This window comes from Venturia canescens, chromosome 10, assembly GCF_019457755.1.
Source record: "Venturia canescens isolate UGA chromosome 10, ASM1945775v1, whole genome shotgun sequence".
Classification (NCBI taxonomy): domain Eukaryota; kingdom Metazoa; phylum Arthropoda; class Insecta; order Hymenoptera; family Ichneumonidae; genus Venturia; species Venturia canescens.
The window spans coordinates 6,746,423-6,769,133 of record NC_057430.1 but is presented as its reverse complement, the minus strand read 5'-3'; the positions used below and the strand labels follow the sequence as shown (position 1 = coordinate 6,769,133).

Here is a 22,711-nt window from a genome sequence, read left to right as displayed (position 1 = left end):
GGAATTCATTTTTGATTGCGAAATTCATCTCTAATGGCGAAATCTACAGGATGTCCCATTTTAATCTTACACCTGACTTTTCTCGGAAAATAGTGCTCGGATCAAATATTGTGTGGAACAAAACTTTTAGGGGTTGAAGGGGGACGTTTGATAAAAATTGGTTTGTGGATCCAAAATTCAAAATGGCGGCGTTAGAATGGCCGACATGTTTTTTTCGAATGGAAACATAACTTTTTTTCATCACCAAAAAATTTTTCAGCGCAAAACCAACAACTTTTGTTGGAAAAATTTTTTGATTAAGTTCATATTTTTTAAGTGAGAACATCATTTTCAACTATTTTAGAGGTATCCAGGATGCACCGCGAAGAGATCTTTAACGTACCAAGTGCAAGTGCGTTTGCGTGTGCGTCTGCATATGCGTGCATACGTAGAGGTGCATGTGTGTGTGTTTTTTATTTTCATTTTATTATTCAACTTTTTTTAAAAAGAGGGGCATGCAATGCCTTTATGCCCATAGGTACGAGCTCACAAGGATTAGGTCTCTGCGGTTCGTCACTACCGCAGTATTTTCGGACTCCAAACCCTCCTTGTGAGTGTACTCTGATCCCTCCCTAGAGATATTCAAAGATCCCTCCATTCATGTTTAAACATGCCTGAACTCTTCTCTCAAAACCATCAACTGTGCGTAGGAGAACATCTCTCGGGATCGCACGGCAGGCAGCTCTTATCCGCTCCTTCATGTTCTCTCGTGATTCACGTCGATACAAATTTTCAGCTCGGAAGTAATTGCCCCGACACCTCCCTAAAATAAGGAGCATATCAACGATTTCGTTGGGACTGAAATCAGCCATTGTTGCTAATTTTCAGAATTTTCCTCTAATTTAAGAACTTTTAAAAATTTCGAGAATCAAGAATTTTTCTCTGATTTCAGAACCTTTACAAATTTTCGATTTCGTCTCTTGCTAATGGCTGCGGAGTCAGAAGATAAACGTTTCAATTAATTTTTCATCCGTGGGCGATCACAATGACTTCTAAAATAAAAAATTCTTCTCTGATTTACAACTCAAAAGTAGGCGTAAGTCTCGCTTACGTGAACTTATCTTTAAGCGTAAGCCTCGCTTGCGTGTACTTATCTTTAAGCGTAAGCCTCGCTTACGATTAAAGGTAAGTTCACTTTGTAAGAGATTAAAGAAAACATCATTGGTAGTACTGACGTAGTCTGACTTTGCGTAGTTCTCTTACTTTAGAGTTTTAAATCAGAGAAGAATTTTTTATTTTAGAAGTCATTGTGATCGCCCACGGATGAAAAATTGATTGAAACGTTTATCTTCTGACTCCGCAGCCATTAGCAAGAGACGAAATCGAAAATTTGTAAAGGTTCTGAAATCAGAGAAAATTTCTTGATTCTCGAAATTTTTGAAAGTTCTTAAATTAGAGGAAAATTCTGAAAATTAGCAACAATGGCTGATTTCAGTCCCAACGAAATCGTTGATATGCTCCTTACACGCAAACGCAATTGCACTTGGTACGTTAAAGATCTCTTCGCGGTACATCCTGGATACCTCTAAAATAGTTGAAAATGATGTTCTTACTTGAAAAATATGAACTTAATCAAAAAATTTTTCCAACAAAAGTTGTTGGTTTTGCGCTGGAAATTTTTTTGTCGATGAAAAAAAGTTATGTTTCCTTTCGAAAAAAACATGTCGGCCATTCTAACGTCGCCATTTTGAATTTTGGATCCACAAACCAATTTTTATCATACGTCCCCCTTCAACCCCTAAAAGTTTTGTTCCACACAATATTTGATCCGAGCAATATTTTCCGAGAAAAGTCAGGTGTAAGATTAAAATGGGACACCCTGTATTATTTTTGATTGCGAAATTTATTTCTAATTGCGAAATTTACTATGATTGCGAAATTTATCTTTGATTGCGAACTTTGTCTTTAACCTGCGGAAATTATCAATCTTAAATTGCGAAGGTTACCTTCAATTGCGAAATTTGTCTTCAACCGCGAAATTTATCAAAAATCTTCAAAAATTTAATTGCGGAATTTATTGATTTGCGAGCGATCTCTTTAGTCGACTCCCTTTAGAGATTCAAAGAAAAATACCAGAAAGAAGAATCCCGTGTGTTCGAACCAATATTTTCTTTTTGTACAATGACTCAGAGAGAGTAAAGAAATCCTCCTCTATTTGAATAAAACTCTTGATTTTTCACAGATCTTTCTCAGTACCTTTGTTTTTCTTTCATGCCTGCTCCTTTATTTTATAAGAAGCTCGAATCTACACGTGACGGTGGGTTCTGACACAAATAGTACCGTTACAATATATATTTGAAGATAGATAAATTTGAAATTGTCCTTTATATAGATATTTACTGTCAACCTTATATAATTTAGAACGACGCCAAATTACAATCGATTATTAATTCTCAAATTGCAGTGATAGTAGTGAAAATGAAAATAACATGAAATTCATGTTATGAAACTGAAATGAGGACTGTCCAAGTAGTGCACCGGTACGATCTTACACTTCATTCTAGCGGCTGCCTGCAAGTATAATATAAAAGACAATTAAAATGAAATTATGAATAACCGTGACATTCGTCAACAAATCATAAAAATCATAAGTTAAAATGATATGAACTATATCCGAAATCAATTTTCGATATTAATTTGTAATGTATCGATATATAACGAAAAAACATTGAAATATTTATTTGGTAACAAGTGTAGAGACATTCAGTAATATCTAAAAGCGGTACAACAACAGGAAATACAAACTCATACTGGGAATCGTCTACATTACGACACTTCCAGTGATAAAAAAATTATTACTCACATTTTTGTTTTCTAACGTTTGCCCTTTGTTCGAGTTGAAGCGGTACAAATTGAAAGGCGATTCTGTCTTGTAGATATCACTTATTTTGAAGATTTGGTAATCTTCATCTACTCGCCCAATTTCGAAAAGACACGGTCCGAGCCGTTCATTAAAAAAGTTTCCCTCGCTATCGTAGATTGCCTGAAGAGGAAAAGGTGCGCGAGTGCAATTAATGAGTCATAAACCAGAAGTTGCAAAAAATCTTTTCATCGTACGTACTATCTCTAGCGGCACTGCTACATACATTGCTTTCGGATTAGGATACATGACGCAGAAGTCGACAGGTTCTGTAGCAATTATGGTTACTATGTCCATCCGAGGGTTTGGATTTTTTTAAATCTTAGCCGAAGTTGACATAAAACTAGTGAATAGTTAAATCGAAAAGAAACAACGAGCACTCTTGATAAGTGCAAGAAATAATTGTACAAATCCATTTGGAAATATAAATAGTTATAGTTATTTCCAATGAATGATTTAAAAATTTACTTTTAGTTGTGTTCTTTTGGTTGGTGGGACCCTCACTTGTAACAATGAGGATGACGACTTGACGTTATCGATATCGTTCTTAAAAGTGACACGACGCTTTATCGACACAGTTTTCTGAAAAAAAATAAATAAATAAGGTTGAGAATTCAGTAAGACTTTTTAGAATTTTGAATTTTTTAATGAATTAAAAAATAAAACGCATTGCAGTAGTTGTGCAAGTACTTGCCTTTGTTTTGGGAATTGCCCCGGTTGAAGGTCCTAGCAAATTATATAAATCACTGGATAGTCATGATTCTGTATCATTTTGAGATAAAACAGGCTGCGCAGGAAGTTCCGTTTCATCAGAAGGCTATAAAATAATGAAATTGTGTAATTCTACGAAATCATAGAAAATTTCAAACTGCTTCAGTAAAGAAGAGAGTACGAGAATAATTTTCCTGATTTAAGGTGGAACGGTACCTCTTTTGCGGGGCAGGCGGTGCGAGGGGTACTCCTATGCTTTAACATGGGCAGCCTTTCGTGTTACCAATTGCACATGAGTTCAGTTTCTGGATTTGAATTTATATGCAAAATGATAATTGTGTACTTTTTAGATGAAAAATTACTATCTAGAAAAAACAGTATGTTTAAAAAAAAAATATTCTGTATCTATTTTTTAAAGTTCAAAAAAATCAAATAACAAGTAAAAAATAAAAAACCGAAAAATCGCGTTTGAAATCATTATGCAAACCGATGCCTCATCCTTCTTATTTGATTCGAACAGCTAAATCAATTGAAAAAAATTCCATCTAATTTACGTGCAGCATTAAAATTTATTATATCAATTCGAGGCCAAGTATTTTCTAATGAATTGAAAAAAGTTACCACTTGAATTACGTGCAGCATTAAAATTTATGATATCAATCGGTGGACAAGTATTTTATTAGTAACTCCAAATTTTGACATTATTAAATTCTTCTAAGAAGCTTTTAAATCCAAAAAACTCACATGAAAGCTAGTCATATGTTACTCTATGGTGGCAGAGACTTATAAGAAAATCAATTCTTCTCAGACTTTCAGGATCCTCTGGTATTATTCACAAAATTTGACGTCGATTGGATCGATACAAATTATGTTTACATATGTGTTAAAAGTACTTGTCCGGCCCATCACTTTCCGTTTAAATTGTTCATCCCAATAATAATCAGTGCTTCTCTAGAACTGATGGATCACAAGTATCCATGCAGAGGGAATTGAGAGAATTATCTTCAAGTAATTTTTACGTAATTGCACTAATTTAATAAAAAAAGCAAAGAAATTGTTCCGAAATATACAAGGGATATTATTGTGCATTGATAAATGAAAATAATTGTACATAATATATATGTACAAGTTTAAAAAATAACTCTCCAGTTTGTATTCAATGACGGCAATTTTTGCTTCTCACTTATTCTTCCAGCGAACGAATTCCATTCAGAATAAGAACTAACCTATACTATTATTACGAACATTAAACTAATAATGAATCGCATTTCAATAAATGTTTAACCGGATTCTGCCATACAATTCCATTTTTTCATGAATGATTTTTATTTAAATGAATAGTGATGGGCCGGACAAGTACTTTTAACACATATGTAAACATAATTTGTATCGATCCAATCGACGTCAAATTTTGTGAATAATACCAGAGGATCCTGAAAGTCTGAGAAGAATTGATTTTCTTATAAGTCTCTGCCACCATAGAGTAACATATGACTAGCTTTCATGTGAGTTTTTTGGATTTAAAAGCTTCTTAGAAGAATTTAATAATGTCAAAATTTGGAGTTACTAATAAAATACTTGTCCACCGATTGATATCATAAATTTTAATGCTGCACGTAATTCAAGTGGTAACTTTTTTCAATTCATTAGAAAATACTTGGCCTCGAATTGATATAATAAATTTTAATGCTGCACGTAAATTAGATGGAATTTTTTTCAATTGATTTAGCTGTTCGAATCAAATAAGAAGGATGAGGCATCGGTTTGCATAATGATTTCAAACGCGATTTTTCGGTTTTTTATTTTTTACTTGTTATTTGATTTTTTTGAACTTTAAAAAATAGATACAGAATATTTTTTTTTTAAACATACTGTTTTTTCTAGATTTGTGAAATTTTTTTCGAATTGTACTGTATTTTTTTTTTATAAAATAATTTTTTTGACAATTTTTAAAGAAAATTTTTTTTAAAGTTTTTTTATGGATGGATTTATTAGCAAACGAGGGACCATCAATGTACTTGTCCCAACCTTTTTTTTCCTAGGGGAAGTTTATGGTTTGATATCACGTATTTTTTCTCTAAAGTTCCTTATTTATGTTCAGTTGACTATAGGATTTTAGTTTAAATTTCTACGAATTATTTATGATTTTCGGCTTATAACGTTGGTTTTCACGAAAAAAGACCTATTTTTCGTCTCAATAGTACTGAAAATATTTCGTCACAGGTCTGTCCTTGGACTTTGAGGATTTTTTTCCATGTACTCTAATGTGTTTTATCAATTAGGAATCAAAGAGCACGGTCGAAAGCGGGTTAGAGGCTGCGATATGATTTTCGGCTTATATCGTTAGTTTCCACAAAAAAAAAACCTATTTTTCGTCAAAAATGTACTGCAAATATTTCGTCACAGGTCTGTTCTTGGACTTTGGCAATTTTTTTCCTTTAACTCTAATATGTTTTGTCAATTAGGAACCCAAGAGCACGGTGGAAAGCAGGTTGGAGGTCGAGATATGTTTTTCGGCTTGTAACTTTGGTTTCCACGAAAATAGACCTATTTTTCGTAAAAATTGTATTGGAACTATTTCGATAGAGGTTTGTTCTTGGACTTTGGTGATTTTTCTCTTTGTCTTTTAATATGTTTCGTCCATTGGGAACTCAAGAGCATGGAGCAATGCGTGTTGCGGCCCGAGATGTGATTTTCAGCTTATAACGTTAGAAAAAAGAAAGGAAAAGAGGAAAGATAGACCAAATTCAAGACTCAACAAATCCAACAGAATTGGCCATTTTTAAATGTCGCTTTTGCATTCTGAATCTAGACATTTTCGTGTCTTCCAAAACGTACCCCCGACGAAATATATTTCCAAAGTTTGCAAGTGGCCGCTGCGATCCAATTATCTACAGTTTGATAGTTGCCGAAAAAAGGCACCTGAAAACATTTATTATGTTAGAACTCAAAGAAGCAAAAAAAACTGAGCGTACTTAATTCAACAGAGCAACGGAATTCAAAGACGTTTAAGGTACCTGCATTGGTTGTGGAGGTAAACAATTTAATTTCAGGATAATTTAGAAATAAATTTAGAAATTCAGAAATTCAGCATAGAATTTAGAAAAAGGAAAATTAAGTTAATTAGTAAAGCTGAAGACTTTTGGGATGAATTTTTGAGATTATATGTTACGGTTGGAGTAAAAAATTTAAATGATGGGCACACATGCTGCGACACAAACATATGAAAGTTTGCAGGTATTCGCTCCATACCGCAGTATTGGCACACATGCTGCGCCACAAAAATATGAAAGTTTGAAGGTTTTCGCTCCATACCACAGTAATACATTTTCAATACTATTTGAAAAGAAACACCTTAAAACTTGCTGAACCAAGTTCCATTACATATTACCATAATCAAAGATAAGGGCTGATCCGTGGCATATATATTTATCCACAGAAATTTCAGAGTTCGCAGGTATCTGCTGCGGTTCAATGTATCTACGCAATGAGCTTCGTAGACAGCAATTTCAAATCTATCGATAAATGAGCAACTGAAGACTTTTATAATCAATTTTTTACTTCATATATATGTTACGGTTAGAGTCAAAATGTAAAATGAATGGCACAGTATATAAATTGTATAGTTTGCAGATTTTCGCTGTATTTCAATGATCCGAATCTACAGCATTATAATGAAAAGTTGTCAAAAGTCATGATGTTGCATTAAAATGACATAGCGCACATTGCATTCAGAAATTCTGTATATTTCCATAGATGTTGGCAGGCATGATATTTGATCGTATCCAAAACTGAGCAACTGCAGACTTATCATAATGAATCTTTTCACTATTAATTCCACATTTTCAGTTTGCAAAGTGGGAATACTCAACACACATGTCATTTCATAAGTTCTATTGTCAAAATTTGTGTTTACCCACTACATTCCGAAGATACGACTTTTCATATCATCAGAAAAAAAGTCTCCAAAGGCTTTCTGGAACAAGTTTCCAAATTTATCACTCGACAGACCAAGTAGAAAAAGAATAACTATACTTATACCAAGACCAGAAATTTTTTTGAAAATCTGATTTACAAAATGTGCAATTCAAGATTATGGTTAGAAACCTCTCGAATTATGTTACCACAATCATCATGAAGAAGGAGTAGAAAATCATAGGACACATATTAGGGAACGAATTAATAATATGTATCGATCCTCTGCAAACTGATGGGGTGAAAACAAGGATCGGAGAGGGCAGAGCCAAACTGAATATCAAGCAAAATATGGGAATGTTTATATATAATGTTGACACAGGAAATAAATTAGAAAACATTTATTCAAGTAAAGTTTCTAATATCATTCTAACAGTTCCGTGTGTTTTTGTTCTATTTATTCGTATGTATAACCTATTTACACATGATATATAACCATGCCAGTGACGATATATTCGCACTGGGCAATATTTTGTAATTTGGTTTAATTGAAGGATTATTTCAGTCAACACTTATTTCCAATCGAACGAAATAATGAAATCTTGAAAAGTTTCGTTGACATATGCATCGCGCATTTTTTATATTCTTTTTCACACTCACATCACAGAGTACATTTACGCGGCCGCTTTGATACCGGTTTAATATATCACAAATTTTAACAAAATAAATAGTAATATGCACTTCTTTAGATGACGAAAATTATTTTTCTATTTATCCCGCACGCACTTCGTAATGTCGAAACTCTGTTCATGCGATCAAAAACTGACACATGGTTTGTACATATATATATGTATATCGATCGAATTTATGACTGCTGTTACCAGCTGTGCTGCGCCGTGTGCTACGTTATGAAGTTGACGTCAGATTTCCAATCATCAACAACTAATTTCAACAACCAACCACAACGTCTAAAAATGGATGTCGTCAGATCCAACCAATCAGAAACTCGATAGCATCAAAGTGCCTTTGATGGTGTTATACTATAATATACAGACACATAAATTTTTGAATGTGTTGGTAACTTTTGCATAATCTTGAGCCCGTGCAAAGTTTTTTCTCAGCAATTACGCCACCAATAATGCTGTTTTTGGGCTCATTCGATAGAGAATTTCTCAATTAGCTGAAAGTTCAATTTTCAAAGTCGTACATAACTCATAGGCTTCGCAATTAAAGAAAATCACATGCCAATTTTACCCCCACCACCGCGAATCGTTTTATTCAGAGAAAGTATAGTCTCGGCGAGAGCCTCGGGCCAGCAGACGACAGGGCTGTCAATGTACTTGTCCCGAGACTCTACCGAGTCTCTTGATTTCAAAGATAATATTTCAAATTTTAGCGAAAAAAAGCTCCTTGTGTGATATTTCAAAATATTAAATATTTCAACATAGTAGCTTTGATAGCAACAATGCAGCGTTATATGGCTCCAGATTTTAACTGTTGGCTGCCCTGCTCAAGCTCGAGAGGAGCAAAAGAGAGGTTGGACCATGGCAGAAAGGTACGAAGGACGTTTTATAACCGTGAAACAGAAGAAAAAATCATGAAAGTCTCGTTGAAGTTGGGAAAAAATTTTAAAAACCAAAAATTGAAGAAAAAGAGGTACAAAAGGCAGAAAAAATCGCAAACTAGGAAGAAACAAAATTTTGCGTGGTAGAAGGATGCTGAATCGTCGATTTCGAGGTTATGTGTCAACATCTCCAATATGCAAAATGATAATTGTGTACTTTTTAGATGAAAAATTACTATTTCAAAGATAATATTTCAAATTTTAGCGAAAAAAAGCTCCTTGTGTGATATTTCAAAATATTAAATATTTCAACATAGTAGCTTTGATAGCAACAATGCAGCGTTATATGGCTCCAGATTTTAACTGTTGGCTGCCCTGCTCAAGCTCGAGAGGAGCAAAAGAGAGGTTGGACCATGGCAGAAAGGTACGAAGGACGTTTTATAACCGTGAAACAGAAGAAAAAATCATGAAAGTCTCGTTGAAGTTGGGAAAAAATTTTAAAAACCAAAAATTGAAGAAAAAGAGGTACAAAAGGCAGAAAAAATCGCAAACTAGGAAGAAACAAAATTTTGCGTGGTAGAAGGATGCTGAATCGTCGATTTCGAGGTTATGTGTCAACATCTCCAATGCGTATCGTGCAACGAAGATTTTTCACTACGGCATATTGAACGAGATACATTTAATAACCACGAGATCGGCATTGATAGCTCGAAGTATTGTTGTCACTGAGTAATGAGCGCCAACATTAACATTTGCCTCATCAACTTTAAGGCCCAGAAGCTTATCGTGGTTTAAACGATCCGATTTGAGTTGTTTTAAAATCGCCGTTGAAATTGCATTTGCATTCCCTTCTCTCATTTCAATAAGTCGGTAAAAGGTGGTGACAATTTTCTTCTATACACAACTTAAATAACGGATCATCACACATAATATTTTTTTCGTATCGATCGCTGTAGACTCATCAATAAATAATTAGTGAGAAATACGAGTAGTAAGGCTATACCAGTTCTAACTCAGGGATCTCAGGGGGGAGCGGGGACGGGGGAGCGCGGGGACCGTTGCGGGGCTGCATGGTATGTGGAGGGGGAAGGTTCTCGGACAGCGGGGGTGCGGCGGCACTTTGATGACAAAAGATTGCCGCACTTCTCGAATGACTGATTTATGTTTCCGGTGTGATCATCAGATTGCATTGGACGGAATTTTCTTTTGAAAAAGTGACCTGCTCTTTTCGAAAATGATCTCAATTATCGGACCAAAGCACTACTCTAATGACAAATTTATGTGTCCTACATATTTTTGCATTCCTGAGATGGTGCCAGTTTCCATGAGATTTCTTTTTCAAAATGCCCCTCCCCCGACTTTTCACTTGAGACTTGTATCTTTGAAAAAATATATTGTTATTCCGAGAATTGCACGTCACACGACGTCTAATGATAAATGTCCAGTGTTACATATCTCTACATTCCTGAGACGGCGCAAGATCCGACGAGATTTCTTTTTCGAAATGCACCTGCCCTTCCCCGAACTTTTGACTTGAGAGTTGTTTGAATGTTTTCCGAGAAAAAAAAAATTTTCACATCGAACGCTTATTCTGAAAGTAAACGTCGCGATGGAAAGGTGTGCTAGTATGTATGCTATCCATCCAGCAAAAGATCCATCGACATTAACGGAAAATGAACTTGAGTCATTGCCGAAGGCTTTGCTTTTAAAGTACTATAGTAATTCTATTCCTACGTTATGGGATCGTTTACCCAAGTATTTGCAGTGTGATGCTGATGTGCAATCATATCAATTGTGTTTCGATCATTTCAATCAACCCTGGGTGCGAACTCATGTTGATTCAGCTAGACCCAGACGTAGAAATTGTGAAAAGTGCTCGATTATGGAACGACTTGTAAACATCTATGGGACTTTACGGATAAAAAATCCCTGTGAAATGACATCGGAGGAGCTCCAAATTATATCTCCAACCATCTTCAAGGAATACTTTGGTGAATATACAGATATTCTGTGGGATCGTTTACCCGAATACTACAAATCCGATAGTGAGATTGCATTATTACGTCGTTGCGTTGAACATTGGAATGTATCATCGATGGACGATCATATTGACGGTCCGGCTCCGCAACGTCGAAATTGTAGGAAATGCTGTGAACGTGTTTAAACAAGTTTAGAATGCACGTGTTCATAACGTCGGCGGAATCAAAGAGCCTGTACAGAAAAAAGGACCACCGGAAGAGATTGGATCGATTCCAATATAGATCACGTTTGAACCTGTTTGAAAGCGTGTGGAAGGGGATGGTTCAGTTTTGGGGTAGGGATAGATGGAAAAACTACAAATAGCAGAGTCCAGAAGAAAAAAGCATCACTTCACGTCTTCGTAAAGTTGAGTCAAGACTTGCTCTTTAAAGAAAATCTCAAAAAACTATATCCATAATGGAGTTCTCCGCCATCAACAATATCATTGCAAAGTCAGAGTATCTCCCCGCCAAGAAGCTGAAAGAACTCCAAGTCAACGAGGAATATCTCATCTCGGACGTGAGGACAGCAAATACCAAATGGGGAAAAAGATACGTCGCCGAAATCAGGAATGAATTCACCGTATTCCTGCCACCGCGAGTTGTCAAGGCATTCGACCAGAATCCAGCGGTATTCGAGAAACTTCTGGAAACGGCTCATTGTGGACAACTATACATGAAATATCTCGATGGTGATTGGAACGCTATTGAATTTTCTCAAAGAGATTTCTAATATTCTCAACGCAAAAAATGTATATATATCTGAATCACCGATGAAATGTATGTTGAAGGAGGAGGAGGAGGAATATTGTATAAATAAAATTACACATTTATGAAAAAATTGTTTTGTTTATTCCAAGATCCCTCTATTACATAATGCATGATATACGTATAACCAGCTTTGCAAAGATTTTACATTCTTCGTTGCACAATTAAATTTCGATTCGTTGATGTGGTGGTGATGGTCGCATTTCGATGGACTTTTCGGCAGTTTTTTCAACGATGGGCAGTCCAAAGTCTCCAAATCGACAATCTCCGTTGACAGATCCAAAAAGTTCGTCAGCCATAAAGACTTTTCGCCGCCTTTTACGAAGATGGTATGAGCGCCGCGTAAGATAGTTTGAATTATTCCTCTTGCAGCATCGTATGGTATTACACCAAAATCCCATGGCAATCCATGAAAATTACGTTCCAGCCATTTGTTTGTCGTTTTATACTTTGTCGGCAGAGAATCCCATGCATACGGTGGTGCGAAGAAAAGTGTGAGAGGTTCAGCATTCTTCACGTCCGCACGAATGATTGAAATTTCTTTGAGTATAAACTCATTGATGGGTCCTTTGAAGCCTTGTAGATCGATGACAAAATCCATGATGACTGTTGGCCGAAGAAGTTGATGGTACGGTTTTATACCAATTTTCTCACCCCACCACTCACAGGATTGTATTCAACGATGCGATCGTGTAGAATAAGGCAGTATGCGCATGTTTGTGCTGGAATATTTGTGCTTGTTTCAAATTCGAGGCGCACATCAACAGGTCCAGACTTGAGAGAATCGTTCTGCTTCGAGCAGTCAATCACAATGAGAGGTGCAAATTTGAGAAAATCCGCTTTTGTAAGCCATGGTTCGGCCTCCTTATTGTAGTACATCGGTTGAAAGTTTGTATACATATCGTAGAGTACTGCATACTGATTTTGTTCTATATTCAAATTCATATTACCATAAGGATAACATTGTGAATTCAAGTATAATTTTACATCAGTAACGTTGCAATGATCAAAATTACTCGTATTTTGCCTCTTATTATTCTTTCGTCCTGTTTGGAATGCCAGGATCACATATCGAGGTTTTTCCAGCTGCGTTGATGTCTTGACTGACCACACGTGTTTCGATGTCGCCGGTAACATTGGATATTCATACAATTCCCACGTACGAAAACTCATTGGAATTGGGGTATCTTTGGCGATGAATTTCAGCAATTGAATTTTCCGTTTATCCGCCACGGTGATGTATGGAACGAGCCATTCAATTTTCCGTAGTGTAATTTTATAATCTTCAGCGGCTGGTTGAACTATGGCATTATCATCGGAACGTGATCTAGTCAAAATCAATTCGTGCTTTGCATTCACCACCATTTTTCGATAATCTTCAGCAAATCCCAGCAGCATGCTCAGTGGTATGCATACGTCAAAGTTGCCTGCTACGTCTACAATTTGTTTAGTCTCCTCAACATCGAGCCAACCGGTGTTTTCAAGCATTGCACTTCTCGCCGACGAATGAGATGTATATCCTTTCATAAGAGATGTGATTCCCACATTTTTATTACGATCGATTTCAACTGCGTTAAGTTCATAACGCACCTCCTCGAATAAATGACAAATGGCATTGTTGACGAGGCTCGTTGCAGCTAACGCTGCACCATCCGCCTTTGTCAGTTTGCCGCAAATGTGAATTGAACTTTTGCTCGGTAGAATTGATAAATCTTGATGTTGGATTGAAATACGTATTTCATCACTATTGTTGTATGTTGACGATGCGTATGGTTGATGAGCATGAACCTCATAATGTATGATGGATTCGTCAAACATGACGGGTGTCTGGATGTTTACGATTTCTTCCTCCATTGCAGGCAGCAGATGCACAACGAGCAAAGCAGATAATTTCTCACACGCGAACTCCACGAATTTTGAGACCCAAACTCTTCAATAGCAGAAGGTTTTGAGGTGTTAGCTCTTTGAGCGTTGATCGACGACTGCTTTCGCGATCCCATGTTGGCTTATTAATATTGCCAATACGATGATTGTAAATTATGCCCATTGAGATTTTATATGAAGTCTTATGGTGATGACTTCACCGCGGAAATTGATCAAATCTCCGTCTTGATCGACAATACGAAGCTGTATATTGTCAATGCGACGAGTTGTGATTGGTAGATAAATGACGCTCGACGGTACTTCGATGATTTTATAGCCGGCCGGTACAGATGGGAAAAATTCGTGAATTGTATGAACTTTTCGCCCGTTGATGTATGCACCAGTGGTTATGTTACACTCGACTCGAATGGCGTTCATTTTGAGAATGGACACGGGTAGATCGGACACATGTCTTTTATTGGGCTCCAATCGACGCGACGTAAAACCCAGCAAAGGTCCAATCGAATTTTTGGATGTAAAATCAATCGATTGATTGCACTCAATTTCACTGCGTAGCGTATAATTATTCGGCTTAAGCTGAATTTGTATGTTTTTAGATGCCAACTCAGTTTTCAAATATTTTTCAATATCTTCAATTTCATAGCTGCCCGTTGGAATGGTCACCACATGATTTCCAACGTGAAATTCATTGCAACCAATGTCGATATTTGGCATCGAATTGAATGTGAGCAGCTCGACGAGTCCAAGAGTATAATTTTTGTCGGGCGATAGTTCGATGGGTGGAAAAAATTGTGCCTCGAGTATGGAGGATGATCCAGTAATGGTGATCGTCAAACTATCATCCATGATGCTCGCAGATTTAGAACTAAACACGCAGCTCCATAGTCCTCATTTATATAGTGCATAATTGTCTCGTCGATTTAGTTGTCCACACAAAAATTTCAAGCATAAATGCCCGCATATTATTGTATCGTATTCCTGATACTTTTTATAATTGTATTTCACGCTACCAACATTGAAGTATTTCATGAGTTCGGGTGGAGGTGGGAGATTACCGAAGCTGTCAAAGTATGTGACTCGTTGACCATTCTTTTTATATGCAACCCAGTGTGTCCCAGGGCCCACATTTTCATCCAAATTCACGATTGCTGATTCTTGCTTGTGTGGTCCATTTTCAGGCAAAGTGTCACGCATGAAAACCCCACGAAAGTTACGAATTTTCATGGCTCTCGCATACTTTAGCAGATCGATGTCGGTGAGTGGTTGATGTGGTAGCGTGATTATACGTTTTTTGTCCCGAGGTAAAGACCCAAACCCTGTTTGTATGGTTTCAGATGTAAACCTTTACCCAAAGCGATGGCCTCGAGTGTTCTGTTGTGACGTTTACTTTCCTCCAATTCCTTTTTAGCCGCTTGAGCAGCATTTACAGCTTTGACTATTGCAGCACTTCCACCAGACAGTGCACCAACGGCGCTAAGGCCGGCAAAGATGGGTACGAGGAAGGGCAATAAACCGCCGATTTTGCGAGGTACAGGTAGAACCCGAGGCGTGCGTACTTTAACACCTTTAACACTGGCACGCGCACCTTTCAATGCTGACATGACGATTTCACGGGGGTCACCACTACGAATCATGGCTTTCTTTGCGGCACTAATGATCTTTTTCAGGCAAACACTTTTTTTGGTCTTTTTCGTCACTCCTTTCATACCTAGACCAAATTTCTTTTTCGCCTTCATAATGTTTGTCACGGCCCAAGCACTTGCTCTTTCACCAAGACTTGCGTCTTTCGAGGTTACACGTTGCCAGGCTTGTTCAGCCAAAATTTTATCCGCCAGATGTCGTGCTTCCAAGTTTTCACGATTTTTCGAATATGCGATATCGTGTTCTTTACACGCAGCGTCCAGCGCGTTTATACCAGGCTCACCACGAGCAAGACGTTTGATCAATTTCGTACCGGGTCCACAATATTGATATCCCGGTAGATGTAGTTCCACGGGGAGATTGTTGATTATACTGTTTACCAAACCTTTACCAGGTTTATCATGTACAATCATCACTCCGCAGTGGTTACAATTCGACTGACTATTCCAACATTATAAAGTTGCATTTATATGATTTTTTCAATCAGTCGCATGCGAGATGAAGTCGAAGAAACAAGTTTCGAGCGGTCAACTCCCCATAATAAATTTCGATGAATTTATTGTTGGAGCGGGTAGTGTGAAGAAGCGTCATGGAAACTTACTACCTAACAGCATTCGAGCCGTATTTTGTGGCCCCTCGAATTGTGGAAAAACGAATGCCTTACTCACGCTCCTAATACATCCAAATGGTTTGAGATTTGAGAATATATATCTATACTCGAAATCTTTGAAGCAGCCTAAATACCGATTGCTCGAGCAAATGCTTAAACCTGTGGAAGGAGTGGAATTTTTTCAATTTAACGAGCATGAACAAGTTGTGGCACCTAGTGAAGCTCGCCCAAACTCCATATTCATTTTTGACGATATAGCGTGTGAGAAACAGGACAACGTGAGAGCATTTTTTTCCATGGGAAGACACGAGATTGTGGATAGTTTTTATCTCTGTCAGACGTATACTCGTATTCCGAAACATCTCGTGAGAGACAATGCAAATTTTATAGTGCTATTCAAACAAGATGATATGAACCTCAAGCATGTATATAATGATCATGTCAATACGGATATGACTTATGCAAGTTTCAAAAAAATGTGTGTCAAGTGTTGGAAATCGGACAAGTATGGATTCATCACGATTGACAAGGACAGTGAGTTGAATGCTGGAAGATATAGAAGGGGATTTGATTCTTTCCTCACTATCGATGATGATGATGATGATGATGATAAATAATTGTTCCCCTGGATTTTACAAGACAGTCTAAAGTCTGACTTACTCGTGTCAACATGAAGCGCAAAGAACTTTTAAAGGAGACGGCTGTATTGAGTGAACTTGCCAAGGCGAGTGATGCAATCAGACGAAAACATCGAATGTTGAAAAGTGGACGTGATAGTGCTCAGCAGAAAATGCAAGATGTGTTTAAACCGATTGTTGAACCATTAGAAGAACTAGTTTCATATACGAAAAAACCTAAAATTAAGAATGAACGTGTAAATGTTAAAAAGGAGGAAGAGGAGGAGGAGCAGGAGGAGAAGAAGGAAGAGTCTCCAAATTTCGGAGAAAATAGCATGAAGCAAGATATTTCTTTCAAAGATGATATTTGGCATGATGCAATTACTGATGAGAATGTCGGTGTACCCTTAACTAAAAATAGTGATAATGATATTCATGAAGATAATAATGATGATGATGAGGACGATGATAACTTGGAATCATCTGGAGATGTTGATAATTTGATACGTGAATATCTGGGCTTACTGCGTAGTAATAACAAAACAAGATTAGATGGCGTGTATGGAGTACGAAATCTCGCTCAAAACAGATTAATGATTGGTGATTCACCAATTCATTTCGAACTCGATCATATAGTGGTTGGAGATGAAAAGTATCCCAAAAGTATTGGCTTGGTGGAACTGTTGTTTAAAAAAGAGCCCGAACTCAAATATCTAACACCAAATGACTTGGAGAAATATCAGAAAATTATCATCACAACGAATGCTCATAAAAAATTTTATAAACGCACGGGTGCGGTACGTCAGGATAAAAATACTAAATTTAAAAATTATATATCCCAAATGCTCGGTAGCAACGATAAGAAAGGTGGTGCTCTGCCTCAGTATAAGGTAGCACGAAAGCATACCTCTGTCGACTATGTTCATTGGGATGATCCAAATGAGCTGGTAGATCGTCTTCGCTTATTGCTCGCATCGCAAGCTGCTGGAAATTCATCACATTCGAATGAAATTATATCGATTATCGAGGAGTTGCGTGAAGCTGAAATCATTTATTAACATGTGATGGCTTGCTTTCATCCACATTCCCAACATGAGCGTCGATGTGTTTGGACGAAAGTTGAGTAGACGTGGTGCAGGTCCTCCGGGTAAACCAGGTGCTGGATTCAAAATTACATCGGACGGTCATTACGACTTGGAACGAAAACGACTGAGCAACGTTGGCGAGCCAGTAAATGCTCGAGATGTTGTAACACTCGGTGCATTCAGCAAACACATTCATTCTATAACTCATAGTGTGACTCATACAACGAATCAAAAGTGTGAATCGAATGTGGCGGCTGCAGAAAAGCGTGTGAGAACCGAGCTCGCCCATCTCCGTGAAGAAATTGATAATATAAAGAGAGAAATCTCAGAACTTCATGATGATATGAAGTTTTTACGAGATCATCTAATGATAAGTCAGTGAAAAATCCTCCAGACTCTTATCTTCTGCAATTGATGAGGACTGTGGGGGGGAGAAGAAAAAATGAGTGAAAAGAAGCTTGCGGTGGTTGAAGAACTGCATAAGCCAGCTCGGCGGAATTATCCACGTCGACATGTGGATATACGCGGCCTGGATGAGACTTGGCAAGCTGATCTTGTAGATATGTCTGCATATGCACAACACAACTCCAACCATAAATTTCTCCTCACCGTCATCGATATATTCTCCAAATTCGCCTGGGCCGCACCGTTGAAGAGTAAAAGTGGAAAAGATGTGAGTGCTGCAATGGAGACGATTCTCAGCAAAGGGCGCATACCGAAAAATCTTCACGTCGATCAAGGAAAAGAATTTTATAATACTGACTTTAAGGCTTTGATGAAAAAGTATAATATACACTTGTATTCTACATTTAGTAATTTGAAAGCATCAATTTGTGAGCGCTTCAATCGTACACTTAAGAATAAAATGTGGATTCAATTTAGTTTTCGCGGAAACTGGAAATGGATCGATATTCTCGATACATTAATTATAAAATATAATGATACATTACATCGTACGATAAAAATGAAACCGAAAGATGTGAACACTGCGAATGAAAAACGCCTGTTGCGTAATGTATACAATAGATCAGAAGTTGGAAACCAAGCAAAATTTAAAATCGGTGATAAAGTACGCATAAGTAAATTTAAGAATGTATTCGAAAAAGGTTATACACCAAACTGGACAACGGAAATATTTACAATATATCGAGTTAGAAAAACTAATCCAGTTACTTATAATATAAAAGATCATCAAGATGAACCCATCGCAGGTAGTTTCTATGAGCAAGAGCTGCTTCGAGCAAAATATCCCGACATATATCTTATTGAAAAAGTATTGAAGAAACGTGGTAGTCAGTTGTTCGTAAAATGGCTAGGTTTCGACAAAACACACAATAGTTGGATAAGTAAAAATGATTTGTAAACAATAAAGATGGAAAATTCAAAAGTCTGATTGATTTTTACGACCTTTCCCCAACTCCGCATGAAAAGCAGATTAAAGAAAAAGAATGACAGATTTTCACAAAAAATTTTTATTTTACATAAATTACAACATATATTTACAAATTTACAAGTTTTTGAGGAAAAGTCCTCTCGCACAAAATTTTTTTTATTTCATATCAATGTTGAGAACAAGTTCTCACTCTCACAATTTTTTTTTTCGCATTCAATATACAAATATTCTCGCAATCTCTAACATTCACAAGCACACATTCGTATTTACAATGATCTATGCCTCCATAGCTTCTGGAAATTCGGGAATATTGTAATGGCCCCATGGTAACGTGTCTACCGTTCCAGGTATAACATATCGCTTGTCATCGTGTGGACTTAGAGCAATTTTTGTCTCCGTGATGGTATAGACATTGTGTAATGTCGAGCGAATTGAAGATTGAGAACGCTTCATTTCGATCTGCTCATTGAGACATTTCACGTAATCTTCGAATTTTATGGTCCTCGCCACAACATTACTTTTTACTCCTTTTGCTTTTTTAACATCGTTCTCACCCTCAACTCGCGTCGCATACATCTTCGATCTAAGTCCAACGAATTCGGTCATTATGGCCCCATTGTTCTCATCTTTCATGAGACCCGGGACCTTTTTGTTGACTAGCGGTATACCATAAACGTTGTCATGGGGATAGTCACTGGTGTCATATTTGTCGAGATTACATTTCATGTCCTCGTACACATCTTCACATTCAATGTGGTAAATTAATCTATCAGTATCCGTATACATGACTTTACATTTATTTTGATACGACGGCATCATGAACTCGTGATGGAATTCATATAAACAAGTTTTTGAAATATCTAAAATAGACATGCCAACATATATCGGTTTATTGAATTTGACTTGTAGATTTCGCAACTCTACAGCGATTAAATTTTCCGCAAAAATACTTCAACTGTGAAAGTTAGGTTTAGCAATCATAGCCTCTGCTCCGTATCGACCTGCCCATTCCGTTAACAGTTTAACTTGGACGTGACTACGAACATCCTCCATGGTTTTTCCAAACACGGCATTATTCATTAATTTGAATAGATTTTTTTCAAAATCATTTTTCGCACGTGTACGAAACTGTGTATTCAAATCAATGTATGTTTTGAGCCAGGAAGATTGCTTAAACTTCAAGACTCTATGAATTTTAGTGATTGTCAAACCATGTTTCAAACACTGCTGCAATGCACGATAGTGGATGACATATCGTTTTTTCGCATTCACCGTGGCAAGAAGCTTCTCTTGCTTCGCGCCCGGAGGTTTGTCATGCGTTGGACAAAATGGCAAATCACTATGTGCATCGTGCAAGTGTTTCGGATACTCCAGATCAACCTCAAGAATATAGCCAATTTCAGATTCAAATGGATGAGACTCGATGTTGAAGTTGGCAAGGTCTTCAATCCATTCGAAATCTGCATACGGCAGTGGTTGACTCATTGCCCAACCATACAAATTATTCACATCAAAATACATCAAGTATGACGATGGAATAGATGGGTCATACGAGTTCATGTACTTGTTATTGGCACGGGCATGTCTTTTGGAGCATTGACTAAGACCACCTCGGATACCTCTCTCCACAAACAATACCATGTCGATGTCTGTGAGCAATTCAAATTTTACTTTTGTATATTTCATCATGGCATCCCAGGTATATCCGGGGAGAGTGTAGTAAAACGCAGGGTCAAGACCATAACTTTTCAGGCAAGTATCGCGAAAATTCTCAAAGATATCGGCTAATAGTAATACGTCAGTCTTCAAGTATAAATCGCTGTATTCGCCGAGCGTTCGCGTTGAAAATCGTTCCCACACATTTTTCGCATGTGCATACTCCTTCTCGGAAACTGTTGAATCAGTTAAAGAGCTGTAAAATGCTTCCCGCGGTGGAAGCTCCGTTTCATCCAACTTTTCGAAACTGTCAATATACTCGTACGGGAAGACACCTTTCCGTGTTAATAAATGAAAATGGTCTACATCTTGGAATTGCGACTTTAACGTCGCGAGTTTATCTACAGTTAAAAAGGATGCTAATTTGTCTAGGCTCGTATTGAAAAATCTGAGCGAGTCAATGAAACGCAATTTTATATTTTTCCGCGTGTCTTTGCCTGTTTGAACCGTTTTCGAGAAGGAGATGTACTTTTCTTTTGTTATTGGGAGCAAGTCGATTTTCCCCGCGAACGCAGTTGCTACTTCTTTAATTATAAAATGTGCATCATAACCGGATAAATTGTGGAAAACTATTGGCATGAAAAACGAATTCTGATAGTTTAAATTACAATTTGAATGAGCCGGACCTCTGAATTGCCCTGTCAAGTGGCAATGATCGCGAACACGCTCGTCACCCTCGACAAAAGGTTTCTCACAAATATGGCACTCTTTTTCTTCCCGAAATTTCCTCCACTCTTGGGGAGACAATTCTTTCATCGGAACGTTCGTAAGAAGAATCTTTTCTACGCGCAAAGCTAATTGTTTAAGTTCTTCTACGAACCATTCCACGCAGTCCTCACCTCGGCGTTCGTGGTATCCCGAAAGCGAATCATCGTAGGAGCACTTTACATAATATCCAACGCTGAAGACGCGATGATGTTGGCTCTTATTTTTCTCCCTTTCTTCAGCGCTGGTCTTCTCCAAGATGCATTCGAGGTCGGCGTATACCACGAACGGGAGACGCTCCTTCCGATTGGCATTGGTAAACTCCAACCATTTGTCGTTCTCAGCTGGTAGTCGAACGGCACAATCGTTGATAACGCCACAATCCACCTCATGGAACTGCAGCTTATCAATGGTTGGGAAGTAATGAAGGCATCTATAACAATAAAAAATTTCAAATATTTACAGTATATTATCATAATCGTAAAGAAATGTATACAGTTGTATATTAAAAATACTTACCGATCACAGATGTATTTCTTGTGCCCATCAGAATTGAGCTGTGAGTTGACGAGCCGGGATAAATTCTTGATCCACGCGAAGTGTCCAATTCCACATCCCGACACGTCTTCGATGTAAAGCAAGTTGAAGTGTCGCTCTTTCTTCTCCTTGCTCACGCGGACTGGTAGAATGACTTCCTCCTTCTCGCTATAGACATTGATTGAGAGATTATTCATCTTCTCAAATTTCCCAATCTGGTCCAACGTCATAGGGAAGTTGATGCCTTGGAAGTTGAATATCGTTGAATAATGCGGGTAAGAGGATGTGCGATCGCTGTTTTTTTCTGCTGGATAAAGTGCAGCAGTCATAGCCCATCCAAAACACGCATTATCCGCCGATTTCACATTTACCACCGCTCTTTTCAACTGTATACGTTTCGCCAATGAAACGTGACATCCCGCCCGCAAAGCGTTGTACTTGTTGATGTTCACAGTTAAATTTGTTATTGATGTTAATGTCCAGCCACTGTCACTCTCCTGGAACTCCTCGAGCGATCTCAGAGTCGGCTCCACGACTCGCTTCCGATACCACTCACTCAAGTCCGATGTTGTGAAAAGTTCAACATTTCCCGTGTTGACACTTTTATTTGCCCGCTTATCGCCCACGGTAAACTCTCCGTTAAACGAA

General features: G+C 37.6%; 1 protein-coding gene across 1 annotated transcript; it reads right to left on the bottom strand.

The window, feature by feature from the left end:
• Window positions 1-2,475: 2,475 nt before the first annotated feature.
• LOC122416758 (uncharacterized) lies at window positions 2,476-22,493 on the bottom strand. Its single transcript, XM_043429803.1, has 4 exons — window positions 22,046-22,493; window positions 21,584-21,959; window positions 3,368-3,481; window positions 2,476-2,550 (listed from the first exon to the last, which is right to left on the bottom strand). Exons 1-4 carry the CDS (start codon window positions 22,390-22,392, stop codon window positions 2,476-2,478), a joined length of 912 nt encoding a protein of 303 aa, XP_043285738.1. The 5' UTR covers window positions 22,393-22,493.
• Between the last annotated feature and the right edge of the window lie 218 nt (window positions 22,494-22,711).